The sequence below is a fragment of the Phocoena phocoena genome, chromosome 1 (assembly GCF_963924675.1).
Source record: "Phocoena phocoena chromosome 1, mPhoPho1.1, whole genome shotgun sequence".
Taxonomy (NCBI): Eukaryota; Metazoa; Chordata; class Mammalia; order Artiodactyla; family Phocoenidae; genus Phocoena; species Phocoena phocoena.
In genome coordinates, this window is record NC_089219.1 from 11,354,919 (window position 1) to 11,373,220 (window position 18,302).

At 53.1% G+C, this 18,302-nt stretch overlaps 1 protein-coding gene across 2 annotated transcripts in view; it reads left to right on the forward strand.

Moving 5' to 3' along the window:
- The window catches only part of KAZN (kazrin, periplakin interacting protein), a 461,225-nt gene that overhangs the window by 290,109 nt on the left and 152,814 nt on the right, over window positions 1-18,302 (forward strand). Inside the window, exon 1 of one of the 2 annotated variants that reach the window (XM_065875272.1) lies at window positions 13,448-13,655. The exons of the other annotated variant lie outside the window; for it this stretch is intronic. Within the exon in view, the coding sequence (XP_065731344.1) occupies window positions 13,448-13,655 (208 nt within the window). Of the gene's footprint in view, window positions 1-13,447; window positions 13,656-18,302 lie in introns of those variants that run through there. 2 annotated transcript variants of the gene reach the window in all.

Below are 18,302 nucleotides of genomic sequence, written 5' to 3' on the forward strand. Positions count from 1 at the left end.
GCCCTTGAGACCCTGCTGATGTACCTGGTGGAGGGAGCCCCCTCCTCTACATTTCCGGATGCCCCCTCCTCAGCTGGCCACCTCCACCCCCCGGGCACCCAGAGAGCCGGGGCCACACTTTACACATCCTGGCTTTCTCCCCGCTTGCCTAACATGGTGCTCAGTGTGCAGTCAGTCCCCAGCATGGGTGACCCTCCCTCTCCAGATCCTGTTCCTGGCCCGGGGCTCTGCTGATTCAGCTCAGAGTTTCTCAACTTCAGCACTACCGATGTTTGGGGCCAGATACTTCCTTGTTTGGGGTTCTGTCCTGTGCATCGTAGGATGTTTAGCAACATCCCTGGCCTCTACCCTTTAGATGCCAGTAGTTAAGTCCCCTCCCTGATTGTGATAACCCAAAATGTCTCCAGACATGGCCCAATGTGCCCTGTGGGGCAAAGCTGCCCTCCAATGGGAACCAATGAGAACCAGAATTTCCCCTGGGGTGACCAGGATGAGAGAGGGGGTGACTTTAGCATGGGAGGCCGTGGGGGGCAGGGGGGCAGTTGAAATCCCCAAACGTACATGCAGGGAGGTCACAGAGACCGGGAAGGATGGTGGAGATGGTGAACGAGAGGGAGCGCACCCATGTCCTGCCAGCCACGGCCAGGTGGAAATGTGGTCCAGCTTCTGCCAGATTTTGAGACTCTTCAAAAGAAGCCAGAAATCCTGTCCTTTATGTGAAATTCCCTGATTCTTATTTACAAAACAGAAACAGACTCACAGACTTAGAGAATGAACTTATACCAGGGGGGAGGGGTGGGGGGAGGGATAGACTGGGAGTTTGGAATTGACTTGTACACACTACTGTAGAGATAACCAACAAAAAAAGAAGAAGAAAAATTCCCTGATTCTTAAGTGTTGGCAACTAACATGAATTTGTTTTAAACATTGTGGGAAGACCAGAATATGTCTGTGAGCCAAATGTGGGCTTTGCGACCTTTCCTACAGACCAAGCTTCCAACCTATAAGCTTTGGGCGGCTCACACCTGCTGGGCCCACGGGTCCCCCATTCTCTCAGCAGTGGTTTGTGTCTTAGGCATTGTGCACAAGCCCATGTTAGGGCTCTGGACTACACAGACAGTCTCTGCCCACACAGGCCACTCCAACCCCCTTCTGAAGCCCAATTCCAAAGAGGTGGAGGGTTCTAGACTCCCAAGCGATAGAGAATATGGAAAGTACCCCAGGAAGGGGGTCAAGAAGCCTGAGCGGTCATCTGACTCTGGCACTGATTTGCTGTGTGACCTTGGGCAATCACTCCCCCTCTCTGGGCTTCAGTTTCCTCCTCTGTCACGTGCTTGTAGGATGAAGAAAGAGAAGGGTGGAAGAATGCATGCTTTCTGTTCCTGGGACTCGAATGAGTATTTCCTCTTGGCAGCACAGAACCCCACCTGGCTTACCCAGGGCCCAGCGGGCATTCTTGTCCTCAGACTGACCTGGGCAGGGACAAGCTGGTTCCACCTCCCAGCCCAGGAATCCTGCATTTCAGAGCGGCGAGTCTGGGTCATCCTCATGGACTCTTTTCTCTGTGTAATTAGGTTAGCAATGCTGGAGGCTGCTTCACGGGTGGAAGCCGCCTTTCCATCACTGGGAAGAGTGAGACTGTTGGCCCCTGCTGGTGCTGATGGCAGAGCTCTGGGTCTGTGAGACCGTCTCCCTGCCCAGAGGTGCTCATGGCCACAGGACGGCTCAGGTGGGCAAGCCCGCACCTGGCCTGTCTGCAAGCCCTCAGACAGTTTCCCAACGGGCTCTGCAGCTGAGGGGAGCCTTCCTTAGGCTGATAGGAGCAGAGGGGCTCTGGGAGATCTTTTTATCCAACCTCCGAATTGTATAGATGGGAAAACTGAGGCCCGGGGAGGGAAAAGCGTTGACCCAAGGCCACCCAGTCAACAGAACGAACACCCACATCTCCTGACTCCCTTGTCCTGTGTTCCTTCTCATCTAACATCAGGTTCTCCTGGAAGTGGGCACTGGTGAGATACACATAGAGTGACAGATAGACAGACAGACAGACAGACCCAGACAAGCACTGACTTTGCCCATCACCACCTGTGGCCTAAGACCAGCGGTTGTGGACTCCGTGCCTGGAGCCCCCATGTGCTGACTTACAGGAACGAGGGAGCAGGGGATGAGGGATGGAGGACACACTGTTACCCTGTGGGATGGAATGGGGGTTCTATCACCAGACCTCCTGATGTTTTCAAAATAAAGCTAAATATCTGAATTTTTTGGTGTAATTTATCCAAATTTTTAAGTGTTGGCAACTAATTTTTAAAATGCTTTTTAGTAGAATACTAGGAAAAGAAAACATATTCACAGGCAGTAACTGGCTCTAGGTCCACCGGTTTGCAACCTCTGATCCCTTCTCTTACCCTCAGTTTACCCTGCTTTAAAGTGAGTATCATGGGACTTCCCGGGTGGTCCAGTGGTTAAGACTCCAAGCTCGCAATGCATGGGGGTATGGGTTCAACCCCTGGTCAGGGAACTAAGGTGCCACATGCCTCACGGCACAGCCTAAAAAAATATTAATAAAAAATAAATAAATAAAGTGGGCATCACGACAGTACCCCCTCTCATAGGGCAGTTGAGGGATTAAATGAGATAAAACCACTAGAGGGCCTATCATACCACTGGGCCCACAGTGAAAGGTAGCTGTTGTTATTTATTAAGACATGGGATCCTTTTCTTAGAAGAAATGGGAAGGGACTTGTTAAGCTTAGCAGAAGGCAACTAGGAGGCCCTGAGCCAGAACTCAGGATCTTTCCAACAATCCACAGATCCGAGTGTGTGCTTGCTGTATGCCTGGTGCCCTGGGCATGTATCAGTTTAAAACCCTGTCCCCGCCTTGAATTTACAAGGGAGGTGGGACTGGGCTCACCCAGCAGCTCGTGGGGTTGTCCTTCAACTCCAGGAATCCAAGAGCATCCCTCCACCAGGCCCCTAATCTGGGAGAAACATCCTACTTTCAAAGGTCAGATCTTTAAAAACAAAAAGAATGCAGCTCCTTTCACATTAGACAACACATTTCTGCTTGTTTGTTTTAATGAGAAACTTCAGGGGGAAGATGACAGTCCTTCCACGTAGCTGTTCGACAAATCTGCCTCCTGAAACCAGTTCCAAAGATATGTAAAGGACAGTTCTGGGGAAAAAAGAATTTAAACAAATTCTAATTAGTCCTTGTGGGACTAGGGGCCATTGCCGATTTCTGCCCTGAGAACCCGGAGACCAGGGCCTAAGGTTACTTCCTGATGTCCAGGGTACAGAATGATCTTCTTCCTGAGCTCAGCCCACACAGCGGCCGCTGGGGGCAACGTCAGGCCCGTTCCTGGCTTTGCTGGAGGCCTTGTGGACACAGAGCCTGAGGTGCTGATGGAGGCCATGCATGCTCTGCCTTCAGGGTGGGAGAAGCCGGAGTCGCTCTGGCTGACATGCCTGAGTTCTGGTGGGCGGACAAGCAGGTAGAGCCTGTAATTACAGGAAAGCGGCCGGGGGCGTGTGTGGACAGGCCTCCCAGAGCCCAGGCAGGTGGCCTCCTGACAAGGGAGGCCCCTAGGGTTTGGACTCTGGGTGCAAAAAGCCATCAGGGTGGAGGAGGGGTGGTTATGTAGCTGTGATGCCACAGCCGCTGACAAAATGACCTTGCTCTGCTCCACTGCCTCGTTCCTACCCGGCAACTCAGAAGGACATGAAGACCTAGCAGTCCTTCCTCCAGGCATTGGCAGTGGCCCTCACCTTTATCAGCATCAGGGTTACATGGAGAGGGCTGTTAAAACAGACTGTCAGGCCCCACCCCAGGAATTTCTGACTCAGGAGGTAGGGATGGGGCAGAGAATTTGCGTTTCTCATACATGCACAGGGATGGTGCTGATACAGCTAGTCTAGGGGCCACACTTCGAGAACCACTGCTCTAGGGCTTCCTGAAGTCAGTCTGCTTGGGCCCTGATTTTCTGTGTGTCTCTGGACAGGTATCTGAGCCTCTCTGGACTTCTGTTTCTCCGAAGGAGAAGCCAGCTTTGTCTTTGAACAGATATACCCCACCTCGGTGCTGAGATGCCTAATTACTACTTGCAGGTAGCTCAGAGACCTTCACATGAAAGGCCCAGGCCTTTGCACAAGGTTCTTATTCCATGGTTCCAACTTGCTTCTGACCACTGTGAGAGCTGTTGCTTTAGGAGAGATTGGCACTTTAAGCCTTAAAGGGACAGGCCAGGCCAGCATCTCTGGGCCTCAGCGCTCACCCTGCCTGCAAGAATATTGAAGCCATTTGCTAGCCTGGTCTTTGAGATCGTTTTGTTTCCTTGGGGAGGGAGGTGGCAAGGGCTCGTCACTGTCCCAGTGGTAAGGCCTCTGTGGCACAGAGAGCCACAATCAGAGTCATATCTACCAGCCGTTCTCCTTTCTCACCTGAACGTCCAAGTGGACCGTGACCTTTCTACACTTGGGAGCCTGTCACCCTTCCCCACAGTATCTAGGGCAGGAGTGGACTCATGGCAGATGCTGAGTGCAGGCGGACCCCAAGAAATGAACAAGCAAATAACCAAATGGTTCCTTAACCGGCCCCTCAGCCTGGGTGTTTGGCCCTCTGCAGTTACGTGGGCTTTCGCACTTCCGGTCTCCTTTGTTCCTCACAGGACAGTCATGGGGAGATAGGCAAGTATTCTCATCCCCATTTCACAGGTGGGGAAACTGAGGCCCCCGGAAGGTGGCCCGACTTGCCCAACTTTACTAGTAAGTAAAGGGCAGTTGCAGAAAGCAAAGTCTAGAACTCCATGCCGCAGACCCTCACCACAGCCTCTCCCGAGTCTAATCGGTTTTCTTTTCCATGTCCCTGTAAGAGCCATTCTGCAGGTATTTGCCATGGAGATGAAACTGGGAGAGCAGTGATCTAGGAATCCAGACCCTTCCTGGTTCCGGGCCGGGAGGAATAGTTTCAACTTTGCAGGAATTGCCAGTCTTCCCCAGGGGCCTGCCTTAGGCCCGCTTGGTGTCACGCGCTGGTACACCCGGGTCCCCATGGCAGGCTAGACCTCATGGTGCTTCACCTCCGGAGCCCAGTACTGTGCCTGCCACATGGTTGGTACACAATCGGTATTTGTTGAGCCAACGAATGAATAAATGAAGACAGACGTGGTTGAAATACTGGGTCTAAACTTACCAGCAGTGTGACCTTAGACAAATCCTTCCACTCTCTAAGCCTTGGTTTCTTCAACTGTAAAATCAGAATACTAATAATTTTTATAATAATACAAAATAGTGGCATAATAATTAAGAAAACTGGCTCTGGAGCCAGAACTGCCTGCCTCTACCTCCTAGCTCCATCCTATTCTACTGGGTGACCTCAAGCAAGCTACTAAACCTCTCTGTTCCTTGGCTTCCTTATTGATAAAGTGAGGATTGTGGTAGTACTTATGTAGTGTCGTGAGGATAAAAATGAGCTAATGTGTGTAAAGTGCTCTATCCAATATTATAAATAACCCTTAACAATGATGATTCTATCTCTGTGCATTGGTAAATTAAATTATAACATTTAAGTAACAAGTACCCGGCAGAGTGCCTGGCACAGAGATGGAAGCGCTCAGTAAACAGTGACCATTATTCTTATCTTGGGCACTCACTGGCCCATAGCTCTCTGTGTCTCTTAAATCACACATAGGAAGTGGAGACACGGGGCCTGAAAATTGTGGTGGTGGACATAGTGGTCTCATTCCCAGGAGCCACCAACCCACAGTTGAGGAAGGTAAAGTACCTCCAGTGGCCACCGGGGGCAGCAGAGGTCCCATCCCCAGATGCCCTGCTGAGGGTTCCCTGAGTCCCATGTCCAGGAGGTAGGTAATCAAGGAAGGGTTGACTATTCCACTGTGCCCACAGGCAGGCATTCTCCATAACCCTGACATGCAAGGCATTCCCCCAGAGAACACCCCTCACTTCTGAGGGTTAGACTCCCAACCCTGCATTGAACAGCCACGTCATCTTGGATAAGTCCCTTTGTCTTCCCTAAACCTCAGTTTTCTCAGCTGGGACATGGGGATACAGTGGTTTGGAGGGTTGAATGATCTAGAAAGGACAGTCCCTGGGGTGAAGTGTGTGCTCAGTGACAACTTTTTCCAAGGTAGCATGATGGTTATTAGCCCAAACTCTGCAGCCAGACTACATTAAGCTTGAGTCCTGCCTACAACACTCATTGGCTGTGTGCCTTTGGGTAAGTGACTTAACTTCTCTGTGTCTGTCTCCTCATTTGTAAAATGGGGATGATAATAATAGTACATGTAACTCTCAGAGTTGTTGGGAGAATTAAATGAATGTCTAAAGTTTTTAGAACAGTGCCCGGCACATATAGTAAATGCTGTGTAAATGTTTGCCTATTATTATTAGAAGTCATAGTATTTTGGCTGCGTTGGGTCTTCGTTGCTGCGCGCGGGCTTTCTCTAGTTGCGGTGAGCGGGGACTACTCTTCATTGCGGTGCACGGGCTTCTCATTGCGGTGGCTTCTCTTGTTGCAGAGCACGGGCTCTAGGCGCGCGGGCTTCAGTAGTTGCAGCATGTGGGCTCAGTAGCTGTGGCTCTCGGGCTCTAGAGCGCAGTCTCAGTAGTTGTGGCACACGGGCTTAGTTGCTCCGCAGCATGTGGGATCTTCCCGGACCAGGGATCGAACCCATGTCCCCTACATTGGCAGGCAGATTCTTAACCACTGCACCACCAGGGAAGTCCCCAAGTCGTAGTATTTTTGATGTTATTGTTATTTATTCTGAATAAGCTGCAACATTTCAGCTTTCTGCAGAAACCTCCCTGCTTGACATGAACTCCCCAGAAAGAGGCTTAGAGGAGACGGGAGAGATATGGCCCCTGGATGAGGACGGACTTTTTCCTTTTGGTACAGCTGAGAGTCTAATTTGGGACGCAAGATGGTCTGAGAGACAGGGCACAGAAGACAGCCGCACTCAGTGAAAATACTTCAGTGCCTGGCTTTGGGCTAAGTTTCTTCTGGCAGAGGTGATCAGGATCTTCATCAGGTCATCTGGGACCCAGGAAAGATCAGCAAAGAATACCAATGAGCCCATGACAGGCGCACAAAGGTCTCCAGCCAAGAAGTCCTCGCCAGGACAGATGGCAGGATGGAACAGAGGTAAAATCCTCCACCCCCCAAGGGCTGAGGTCTAAGTAGGTGTAGGGGAAAATCCCAGTCTAATCCTTCCCGCTGCACCTGTGCCCCCGAGTCCTACTGGGATGGCCAAGGGAAGAAGAGGAGATCAGTACGTAGCCACTGGTGGCGTCAGCCACAAAGACATCCCAGGGCCTGCCAGAAGGACTTCTGAGAAATAGATCAAAGGCTGCAGATCTCCATGGAATAGCTGGTAATGCTTATCTGGCTTGGAAACAATGGGCACGTCACTCCGGCCTCCTCCCGGAATGTCCTCAAGCCCACTTTTGCGAGGGTTTACCTTGTGCTAATCACCATTCAGGAGCCCTGCGTGTGCCTCTTCTCATTGAAACTTCCTTCCACAGCCCTATGAGGTAGTGGCCACAGTCATCTCCATCTTACAGAGGAGGAAACCGAAGCTTCCAGGGGTGAAATCATTTCTTCTAGATCATACACTAGTGCGTATCAGAGCCAGGATTTGAGTCCTGCTCTCTCTGCCTCCCCAAAATGTGTCCCCAGCCTCCTGGGGTGGGCAGCCTCCAAGATGGCCCTCAGTGACCCCTGCTTCCTGTAGTCAAACCCTCCCATCCAGGGTGGACAGGACCTAGTGATTCACTTTTTTTTTTAATTTTTATTTATTTATGTATTTATGGCTGTGTTGGGTCTTCGTTGCTGCGTGCAGGCTTTCTCTAGTTGCGGCGAGTGGGGGCTGCTCTTTGTTGTGGTACGCGGGCTTCTCATTGCAGTGGTTTCTCTTGTTGTGGAGCACGGGCTCTAGGCGCGCGGGCTTCGATAGTTGTGGCACGCGGGTTCAGTAGTTGTGGCTCGCGGGCTCTAGAGTGCAGGCTCAGTAGCTGTGACGCACGGGCTTAGTTGCTCTGCGGCATGTGGGATCTTCCCAGAGTAGGGCTCGAACCCACGTCCCCTGCATTGGCAGGTGGATTCTTAACCACTGCACAGCTAGTGAAGTCCTGTGATCTACTTCTAATGAACAGAACGGGGAGAAGGTGATGGATGCCATTTCCAAGATTAGGTTACAGAGACAGAGGTTTCCATCTTGTGCACACCCTTTCTTGCTTGAAGCCCTTGAAGCCCTTGAGGGAAGCAAGCTGCGATTTTTCAAGTAGATCTATAGCTCTATTGCAAAGAATGAGGGTGGCCTCAGACCCACAGCCGAGGAGGAGCTGAGGTTCTCAGTCCAACACAAGAAACAGAATCCTTCCAGAGCCACATGAGTGAGCTGGGGAGTAGATACTCCCCAAGGAGAGCCTTGAGTTGACTGTGCCTTTGCTCCCCGGCTGACACCTTGCCGGCAGCCTGCACAGAATTCCTGAGCCAGAGGCACCCAGCCAGGCCACCCTGGATTCCTGACCCACAGAAACTGAGAGGTAATAGATGCTTCTTGTGTCAAGCCTCTGCGTTCCGGGGAGATTTGTCACGCAGCAGCAGATAACTAATACACTTGCTCTCACTACTAGCAACACACACCAAACATACCCCCACAACCATCATGAGAAGGATTAAAAAGACTCACTCAACCATAGCGGGCAGAGCTGGCAAGGCCCTCCTCACATCTGCTGACCCGGCCCTTCATTTTGCTTTTGCCGGTGAGGGTGCTTAGTTGCAGAGACAGAATGACCCTTTGCCACAGTCACACACAAGCTAGGGGATCGCTACCGAGGTCTCCAGACTCCAGGAACTCATGAGGGTGTTAAATAGACAAAACAGCGCGGATTCCTAAGAATCCACAGTTGCTACCTTGTCTTAGTGCCAGGTGTTTGAAAAGAGCACTGTTGGCTGGAAGATCTCAGTAAAACCTCCTCTACAAATACTAAAAACACAGCCAAGAAAAAAAAAAAAAAACCTGAAAAATTCCAGTGGGCTCAAATATTCAATTTCAAGTAGATACCGAATATAGTGGAGTTCTTTAGTACAACGTTTCTGGTTTTGTTCCTTAAGCCAAATATATCTTGTCATGTCACTTGCTCCTGTGATCTAAAGGGAGTTCCCCTGGCAATGAAGGTACACTGTGAATGGGAACTGCACTGATCCCTTGTGTCCCTGTGCCCCAGCCTCCTTTTTGTTTCCTTTGGTGGCGCTGTATTGGCCTGAGGTCGGGGTCATGGGGACATCGTCTGGCCTCAGAGCTTAGAACTAGAGCAGCCTCCCAATCCTCAGGCTGGGTCACCCATCCCCACCCCTGCCCGCCCCCACCTCGAATTCTCACTGTGCCTTTGCTCCTTATGAGTTGTCAGGAGGACTGGATGGGGCCAATTCCTGCATCTTTTCCCCACACCCAAATCCTCCCTTCCCGCTGCCTTGCAGAGGCTGGATACAATGTACACTGGAGAAGGACAGAGTGGCCACATCCCAGGCCCAGCTGTCTCCAACATCAATTCTTAGCATCACCCATGGAGGCCGGGTAGATCTTCTGGGAATAGGACCAGCTACATAATTTGCGGATCCCAATGCAAAATGAACATGTGAGGCCATTAGTTCAAAAATAATTAAGAATTTCAAGGCAACGACATTAACCCCAGCATAGGGCCCTTCTGCAAGGCTGCACGTTCAGAAGCCAACCTGGGCTTGGAGTCTCTGATAAAGACCACCCTGGAGCTGCCGTTCCTAGAGGGCCTGCCCAAGCTGCTCAGAGCAGAAAATGGGCTGTCACTTCCCGGCTGTTGCATCTCCTGTTGCAGAGCTGAGCAGAAACATCTCGTAGGCCCAGGGTGTCCTCAGAATCAGAAACATACCTCCAGGAGGAAAGACCTCCCACCCAAGGCAGATGGTTTTCTGGAAGGCTGCAGGCTGCTGCTGTCAGAGGTTGGCCTGCTAGCAGAGCTGTGGACAGAGAGAGAGGGAGGGAGACAGAGAGGCTGAAGCCAAATGGGGAGGCCTGGGCAGTCTGAAAACCCCAGAAAGCAAAGGCAGGTGTGCCCAACTGCCATGTGAATTCCTGGCCCTGAGTGTGGGGAAAACACACACACACACACACACACACACACACACACACACACACACACCCAGGCCAAACTTGGCTGAGAAAGGAGAGCAGCAGAATTTCCCCAGGGCTGGGGGGCTTGAGAAACAGCTTGGATCATTGAAACGTCAGTAGAAAACACGTGCAGACTCCTAAGAGGTTGCAGAGGGGACCGACAGGCCAAATAGAAACTTCTAGACATATTTCCTTTGTTGTTCTTTCTCCTCCCTCTCCTCTTTCTTCTTAGGTTTTAAAAAGTTGCCAACATTTCAAATTTAGACTTCACATAAAAATTCATATTCCTGGGCTTCCCTGGTGGCGCAGTGGTTGAGAATCCGCCTGCCAATGCAGGGGACATGGGTACGAGCCCTGGTCCGGGAAGATCCCACATGCCACGGAGCAACTAAGCCTGTGCGCCACAACTACTGAGCCTGCGCTCTAGAGCACGCGAGCCACAAGTACTGAGCCACGTGCCACAGCTACTGAAGCCTGTGCACCACAACTACTGAGCCTGTGCTCTAGAGCCCGCGAGCCACAACTCCTGAAGCCTGCGCACCTAGAGCCCGTGCTCCACAACAAGAGAAGCCACCGCAAGGAGAAGCCTGTGCACCGCAACAAAGAGTAACCCCCGCTAGCCACAACTGGAGAAAGCCTGCATGCAGAAATGAAAACCCAACACAGCCAAAAATAAATAAATTAAATAAATTTTTTTAAAAAATTCATATTCCTAGTAGCTCCAAAAAAAGAAATCCAGAACCTCTAGTAACACTAGAGCCAAGTTCCTGTATGACAGCAATCTACTGCCTCCGCTACAGGGGCTGGTGGCCTCTTGTTTGCTGCAGTCCCCATCGCTCCTAAGGTCTCCCTGACGTTGAATCCAAGTGGCAGGTGCTACATATTTGTGCTTGCGCTGCTGTTTTCTCGTTATGGAGTTAACGGGAAAGTGAATGTTTCTATCAAAAGTGGGAAACTAGGAGGTTGACCAAGAGTTCCATGTACTTCAAGAAATACGGGAAAGAGCATGTCTCCTTGTGGAAGCGAAGAGCCTCCCTACAAGTTTAATACGCAAAGAATTTCTAAGTACAAAGAATACAACCTGGGCTTCCCTGGTGGCGCAGTGGTTAAGAGTCCGCCTGCCGATGCAGGGGACATGGGTTCGTGCCCCGGTCCGGGAAGATCCCACATGCCGCGGAGCAGCTAGGCCCGTGAGCCATGGCCACTGAGCCTGTGTGTCCGGAGCCTGTGCTCCGCAACGGGAGAGGCCACAGCAGTGAGAGGCCCGCGTACCGCAAAAAAAAAAAAAAATACAACCTAAACGCCCTGCGAAACAGACCACAGCAGTCCCTGCACTGCCCACCTCACTCAGTCGTGTCCCTGTTGCATCCCTGAAGGCATCCAAAACAGAGTCTCCTGGACCAGATGTCTCCAGAATGCAGGGGCACTCCCAGCTTCTTCTCCCATGAGGGCTCAGAGCGATCTTTCTTTTGTTCTGTTCTGATGGTTTTCCCAGGAAAGGCAGGGGACTTGGGGGATTCCTAGCATCTCCTGTCACTTGGTGTGGGGTCAGTTTCCTTCTCCCAGAGCTGTATGGGTGTTTAACCCCATGGGTGGGTTTCTTCCCGAGCCGCGAGCACCACCAGCGTTTGGCGTACCTGTCAGCCCTCCACTGGGCAGTTGAGGGGTCCAGTTCGACAGGGGGAGGGGGTCTGAGGCAGCCCTGTGGCCTTCCACAGCTGGGCTAGTGTCCCAGTCATTGGGAGGGCAAGGAAAGTAGGGGGTGGGGTGGAACCTGGGAAGGCCATGGTGGATGTTGGCCAGGCCATAGTGGTTGCTCAGACGCAGGGCTCCCTGCCCACAGTCAGGAAAGTGACCTGCAGAAGGTTTTAGAGATTGGCGGGGGGAAGTAATTTGGTTCCCACCAGTGGTTGGAGAGCCATATGCCAGTACCTATAAGTTCCCAGAACTCAGGCCTGGGCCAGTGGGAGCCATAGGTGACTGAGCCAGGCCTAGAAGGGGTGGGGTGCATGCTGCCTGAAAGGGGAAACTGAGGACACCACGGGAAGTGTGTGATTCCTTATCTAGCCACGTAGCCTCGCCTTCCCATGTCTGCCACAGGGGGAAACCGGACCTGCCACCCAGGGCTGCGGGGAGATAATTAGTCCTTCTAAAGAACATCGTAATCCCCAAATCAAACGGGGTTCAGAGCCGCAAACTCACCGTACAGCGAGCTCTGTCAGCCACAGGGACACCCGCTGCAGTGGGTGGGCTCTGATTTGCAGACCCTCCAAGGAGCCAATTCCTACAGGGCTTGACTGGCCTAATAACTGCCCCACCCACCCACTCGGGGCGCCAAGCTCCTGACCTCCCCTGGGAACCACCTCACCTGCCACATGGCTGCCCAGAGGGGTGCTCAGAAGTAGCACTGAGGGTGGACAGGGTGGGAATTCCTGATGCCCCATTTTATAGATGGGGAAGCTGAGACGGAGGACGTGCCCCGCACCAGTTTACAACTTCCTCATAGGTGTGGACCATATATCAGTTTTCCTCCCCCACTGGCCCAGCCATTGCGCCCAGTACTGTATGCACTTAAAGAAGGACTGGCCACACCACAGTGCAGGTGAGTGAAGGAGATGCCCCAGAGCTCCCACCCCTCTTCCTGCCCGCTCTTTCCGCCCTCTCTCGGCCACTTGCTGGGGCTTCAGCTCTTTAGCAAGGCTGTCCCAAGGGTATCAGAAGAGTGGAGAGACACATGCAAACTGGGGTACCAGGCAGCTGTCCCCTTGATGCACACACTTGAGGTTTTCAAAGACCTGGATTCAGGCCTGTCACTCCCGACCCCTGTGACACTGGCCATCTTTCTAACCCTGAGTTTCTCCAGGAATGACCATGCCGGGGATGCACCGAGCGGCCAGGGCCGGGCTTACAAAGGGGCGACGCGGCCCTCCCCCCGGCCCTGGGGCGAGTCTGGGCGCCGCGGAGGGGCCGGGGGCGGGGCCGGGGGCGGGGCGAGCGGCGGCCCTCGCCAGCCCGGAAGGAGCGGGAGGAGGAGCCGCGCGAGTGAGAGTCGTTCCCACGTGAGAGGGTCGGCGGCCGAATTCTTAGTGTGCGGCGGCCGCGGACCTCGCGGCGTCCGGCGAGACGGAGAGACCAGGTCCGGCGCGCGCGCGCGGGCGGGCGGCGGGGCCGGCGCTCGGCTGCGCCCCGATGCGGCGGCGACCCCGGGGGCTGTGAGCCCGGCGCCCGCCGTCGGAGCCGCCAGCGCCGCCGCGGGCAGCGCCCCTCGGGCACGCGGCATGCGGGCGGCCGACTCTGGCACCTGGGAGCGCGTCCGCCAGCTCGCGGCTCAGGGCGAGCCGGCGCCTTCCTGCGGGGCGGGAGCTGGGCCTGCGCGCCCCCCGGGACCGGCAGCCTGCGAGCCGGGTGCGGACGCGGCGGGGCCCGGCGATCGGCCCCGCGCCGGGGCGCCCTCCGTTCGAGCGGATGGCGACTGCAGCCAGCCGGGTAGGTGCGCGCCGGGAGGGGAGGGTGGCGCGGCCGCAGGCCGGGGGAGGGCCGGGGCCGGGCGCGCGGGGGCGCTCCCGGCCCGGATCGGGCCGCCGCTCGTGGCAAAGTTCTCGCCGCGCCCTTGACCCAGAGCACCGGACGGGGTGCAGGGGGAGAGGCGCGGGACGCGGAGTTAGTCTTAAGCATGAGGGCAGGGGTTGTGGGGCTCCGCGGCTTTCCGGCAAGAGCCCCCTGTAGAGTTGCAGAGGGAGGTCAAGGCCAAGCCTGCAGGAGCTGTGCGATCCCGCGGCGCTTGGAGACCCAGGTTTGGGCCATTTCCCGCGCCTGATCTGGGAAGCGTGGGAAAGGGGCCAGCCTCGCGCGAAGTTGGGGAGGCCCCCTGTGACCGCACCTGTAACCCACCTGGCAGCCCCATAAAGTGCCGAGGGGAGCCTTCCCGCCACCCCGCGTAGAGGAAAGTGAGGGCTCGCATTTGCTAGGAGCGAAGAGGTTTCTCGTACACTTGAACGACTAAGGCAGAAAGAGAAATCTCCGCGGAGGAGGTCTAATTGTGCATCGTTGGCTAATCCGCCCCAAGCGGAGACCAAGCGGAGAGCCCCGTTTGAGTGTTAAAACGTTCCGAGTGGATGCGCCCGTTCCATTCCGTTCCGGTCTCAGCTGGTCCCTCCCCGCTGAAGTTAGGTCATGGAGGGTGGGGCACAGGAACCCCTGGATCCTCCAGGTTCCACAGTAGGAAGGTGGAAGGGCTTCCGAGAAGGGTCTGTCATCATCAGGTTCAAGTTTGAATACTTTTTCCAGGAAAAACGGAGGTGGGGGGACCACATGATTATTATTTCTTGAACACCCAGTGTGTTCCAGTAATCTATATGCGGTGTCTTAAAATCTTATCACCACCCTGGCAGTGAGGCTGTGTTATCTCCAGGAAGATGAGGTCAGAAAAGGCCGAGTTTAAGGGACTTGCCCAAGCCCCAAAGCCCTGAAGCCATGGTACTGGAATTTCCATTTTTGTCTGTGGATTGACATCAGCATGCCTCTCCCAGGCAGGAAGCTTACCAACTGGGAAACACCAGGCTTATTTACCTAATAATTATTTCTTTCCTATGAGAAGAAAGCCGACTGCCAGGCGCCTTAATTCCAGACTGCCTGTATTGGTTTCCCCAGGAGATGGAATCCTGAGCGTCAAGAGTTCTAGCCACAGGGGCTGGGACCACCAACCAGATGGCTCTGATTAGCTGAGCTGCCACTGGTGTCCTGGAACAACTGAGGTCTTGGGTCACCAAGGGTCGGAAAGAGGGACCCTGAGGCCTGGAAGGAGCTTGAGTCCCTGGGTGGTTGGCTTAGGGGCTGGGTCTGCTGGAGACAGTCCCACCTCCTCCCCTGTTGCACAGAGCAGTTAGAGACCAAGACAGCTTGGTGTGAAACAGAGCAAAGATGCAAAGAAGAAGCAAATGGGAGGGCTTGGGCAAGTTGCTTGATCTTTTTGAGACCCATTTTACCCATCTGTAAAGTGGAGATATTAATAATCTCGATTAACATTTTGATCATTCAAAAGCTCATGTCTGGGGCTTCCCTGGTGGCGCAGTGGTTGAGAGTCAGCCTGCCGATGCAGGGGACGTGGGTTCGTGCCCTGGTCTGGGAAGACCCCACATGCCGTGGAGCGGCTGGGCCCGTGAGCCATGGCCGCTGAGCCTGTGCATCCGGAGCCTGTGCTCCGCAACGGGAGAGGCCACAACAGTGAGAGGCCCGCGTACCGCAAAAAAAAACAAAAACAAGAACAAAACAAAAGCTCATGTCTGGATGAATGGATAAAGAAGATGTGGCGCATATATACAATGGAATATTGCTCAGCCATAAAAAGAAACGAAATTGAGTTATTTGTAGTGAGGTGGATGGACCTAGAGTCTGTCATACAGAGTGAAGTAAGTCAGAAAGAGAAAAACAAATACCGTATGCTAACACATATATATGGAATCTAAAAAAAAAAAAATGGTTATAAAGAACCTAGGGGCAGGACAGGAATAAAGACGCAGACATAGAGAGTGGACTTGAGGACACGGGGAGGGGGAATGGTAAGCTGGGACGAAGTGAGAGAGTGACATGGACTTATATATACTACCAAATGTAAAATAGATAGCTAGTGGGAAGCAGCTGCATAGCAAACGGAGATCAGCTCAGTGCTTTGTGACCACCTAGAGGTGTGGGATAAGGAGGGTGGGAGGGAGACACAAGAGGGAGGAGATAACGGGGAGATATGTATATGTATAGCTGATTCACTTTGTTATAAAGCAGAAACTAACACAGCAATGTAAAGCAATTATATTCCAATAAAGATGTTAAAAAAAAAAAAGCTCATGTCTGCAAAGCACCTTGCCTGGGTCATAGTTGATACTAATGAATGTAAGTCGTCAGCTTTACTTGTGGGGCACCTCTTAGTGCCCCCATTGACTCAGGTTCCCATTAGGATGTGATGCTGTCTGCTCCATCTCCACCCTCCTGAGCTGTGTTGAGATGACATTTGTCTTGTCTTTAAAATACTTCAGTGATCCAAGACTGACTGTTGGGCCAATGGAGGCTGTTATTATGTACACAGGTAGAAGAGGGCTGGGTGGAGATAACTAGGTTTACTTTGTGTCTATATAGACCCCACTTGTGTATTCATAATAACAATATCCTAATGACATGGTTTAGCTGAGAAATGCCTGTCTCTGAGGTCTGGGGGTGGTTCTTACTCCGGTGGCTCTCTTGGTGTCCCTTTGGGGCAGAGAGCAGTGGAAATCTCCTTTCCTGATCTACAGATGGCATCCCTGGTGTGAAACAGGATCAAGGCAGCAGCAGAACCAGAAAGTTCTGAGTTCTCTCTACCCTACCACCCTTCACGCTCTTTTGGCGTCTGGTTCTTAAAGACCAAACATAGTTTCTGAGAAGGTCTGTGGCAGCTGGCATGGAGGATGGCGTGTCGTGGACACAGGTGCTCAAAACCATTGGCTGTCGTGAGGGGTTTTCCTCTGGGAGGTCCTCTTCGCGCTTGGAACTGCAAGCTGAAATTATTGTTGCAGTAAACATTTTAGCCAGGCTGTGAGGTGACTCACGCCAGGATCTTAGCACATTAGTCCCCAGCCTAATGCGATGCTCAGTTTAAGGAGCTGCAAGAGTGCTCTTTTGGGTGACAGCGTCTGGAAATTGGCACTTTCAGGGGTTTGGGGAAGGGGAAAGAGAAATGCTTGCTTGGCGGGTTGGAGGCTTGGCACCCTGACGTTGCTCGTGGGGGATGTCCTGATATCGGCAGAGTGACAGACCCTGTGCTGGTGACAGCTCCGGCCTCCAGGGTGGGGCCACTTCCAGGGGAGGTTACCATTTGCGCCCGGACTAGGGAACAGAGCAGGAGATGCAGAAAGTAGACACAGTGTCGGTTTGCACCGGGTTCTGCCCCAAATCTGTTTGACCTTGAGAAACTCCGTTAACTCAGTTTCCCTGTTGGTGTGGTGGGAATGACTCCACTGGAGGAGAGATTCTTCCAGAGCCCCCGCAGAGTGTTCAGGTGATCGCTGAGCCTTCTGAGACTGAGAACGTGAATGATTCCCTCTTTGACTGTCCCTTCATTCAGTTACATTTCTTGAGCATCTACTCCTGCCAGGCACTGTTGTAGCTGCCAGGGATGTAGCAGCAACGAGACAACTGCAGACCTTATTTCCATGGAGCTTATATTCTGTGGGAGGAGATTTCCAGTACACACAGGATACACACAGGATGTATCAGGGGATGGTAAATGCTATGTACAAAAAAAAAGCCAGGTGAGGGGTTAGCGTGATGGGAGCGCGTGCTTTTTAGTATTTAGGTAGGTGGTCAGAGGGGAATGAGGTGAGGTATGTGGGTGCTGAGTCCCTAAGGCAAGAGGATATTGCCGGTCGGCTAAAGGAACCAAGTCATTTTTTTTTAGCAGTGTGACTTGTGGGATCTTAGTTCCCCGACCAGGGATAGAATCGAACCCGGGCCCCCAGCAGTGAGAGCGCCGAGTTCAAACCGCGCGGACCGCCAGGGAATTCCCGACCAAGTCATTTTTTTTTTTTTTTTTTTTGCGGTACGCGGGCCTCTCGCTGCTGTGGCCTCTCCCGTTGCGGAGCACAGGCTCCGGACGCGCAGGCTCAGCAGCCATGGCTCACGGGCCCAGCCGCTCCGCGGCATGTGGGATCCTCCCAGACCGGGGCACAAACCCACATCCCTTGTATCGGCAGGCGGACCCTCAACCACTGCGCCACCAGGGAGGCCCCCAAGTCATTTTTTAAAAGTTGTTGGTAAATTAGTATCTTCGTAGACTGGGCATATCTGAAGCCTACCCAGACTACCTTCCTTATAAGCCATTTGAGTTCTTATCTCGTCTTGCCCCTTCCCCTTACATAAAGTCCCCTGGAGGAGGGGACCAGACCTGTGTTTCTGTGTCCTGGCTTTCATTCTGTGGCCTCCCGGGGGCCAGGCTTGGTGGTGACCAAACGCCGAGCTTTGTCTTCATCAGTCCGTCCTTCCACAACCCAGGGGGAGGTGCAATTGCTCATTTCATCCACAGATGGGGAAACTGCGCTCAGAAAATTAGTAACTTGACTGAGATCACATAGCTAGTAGGTATCACAGCCAGGACTTGGTCCCAGA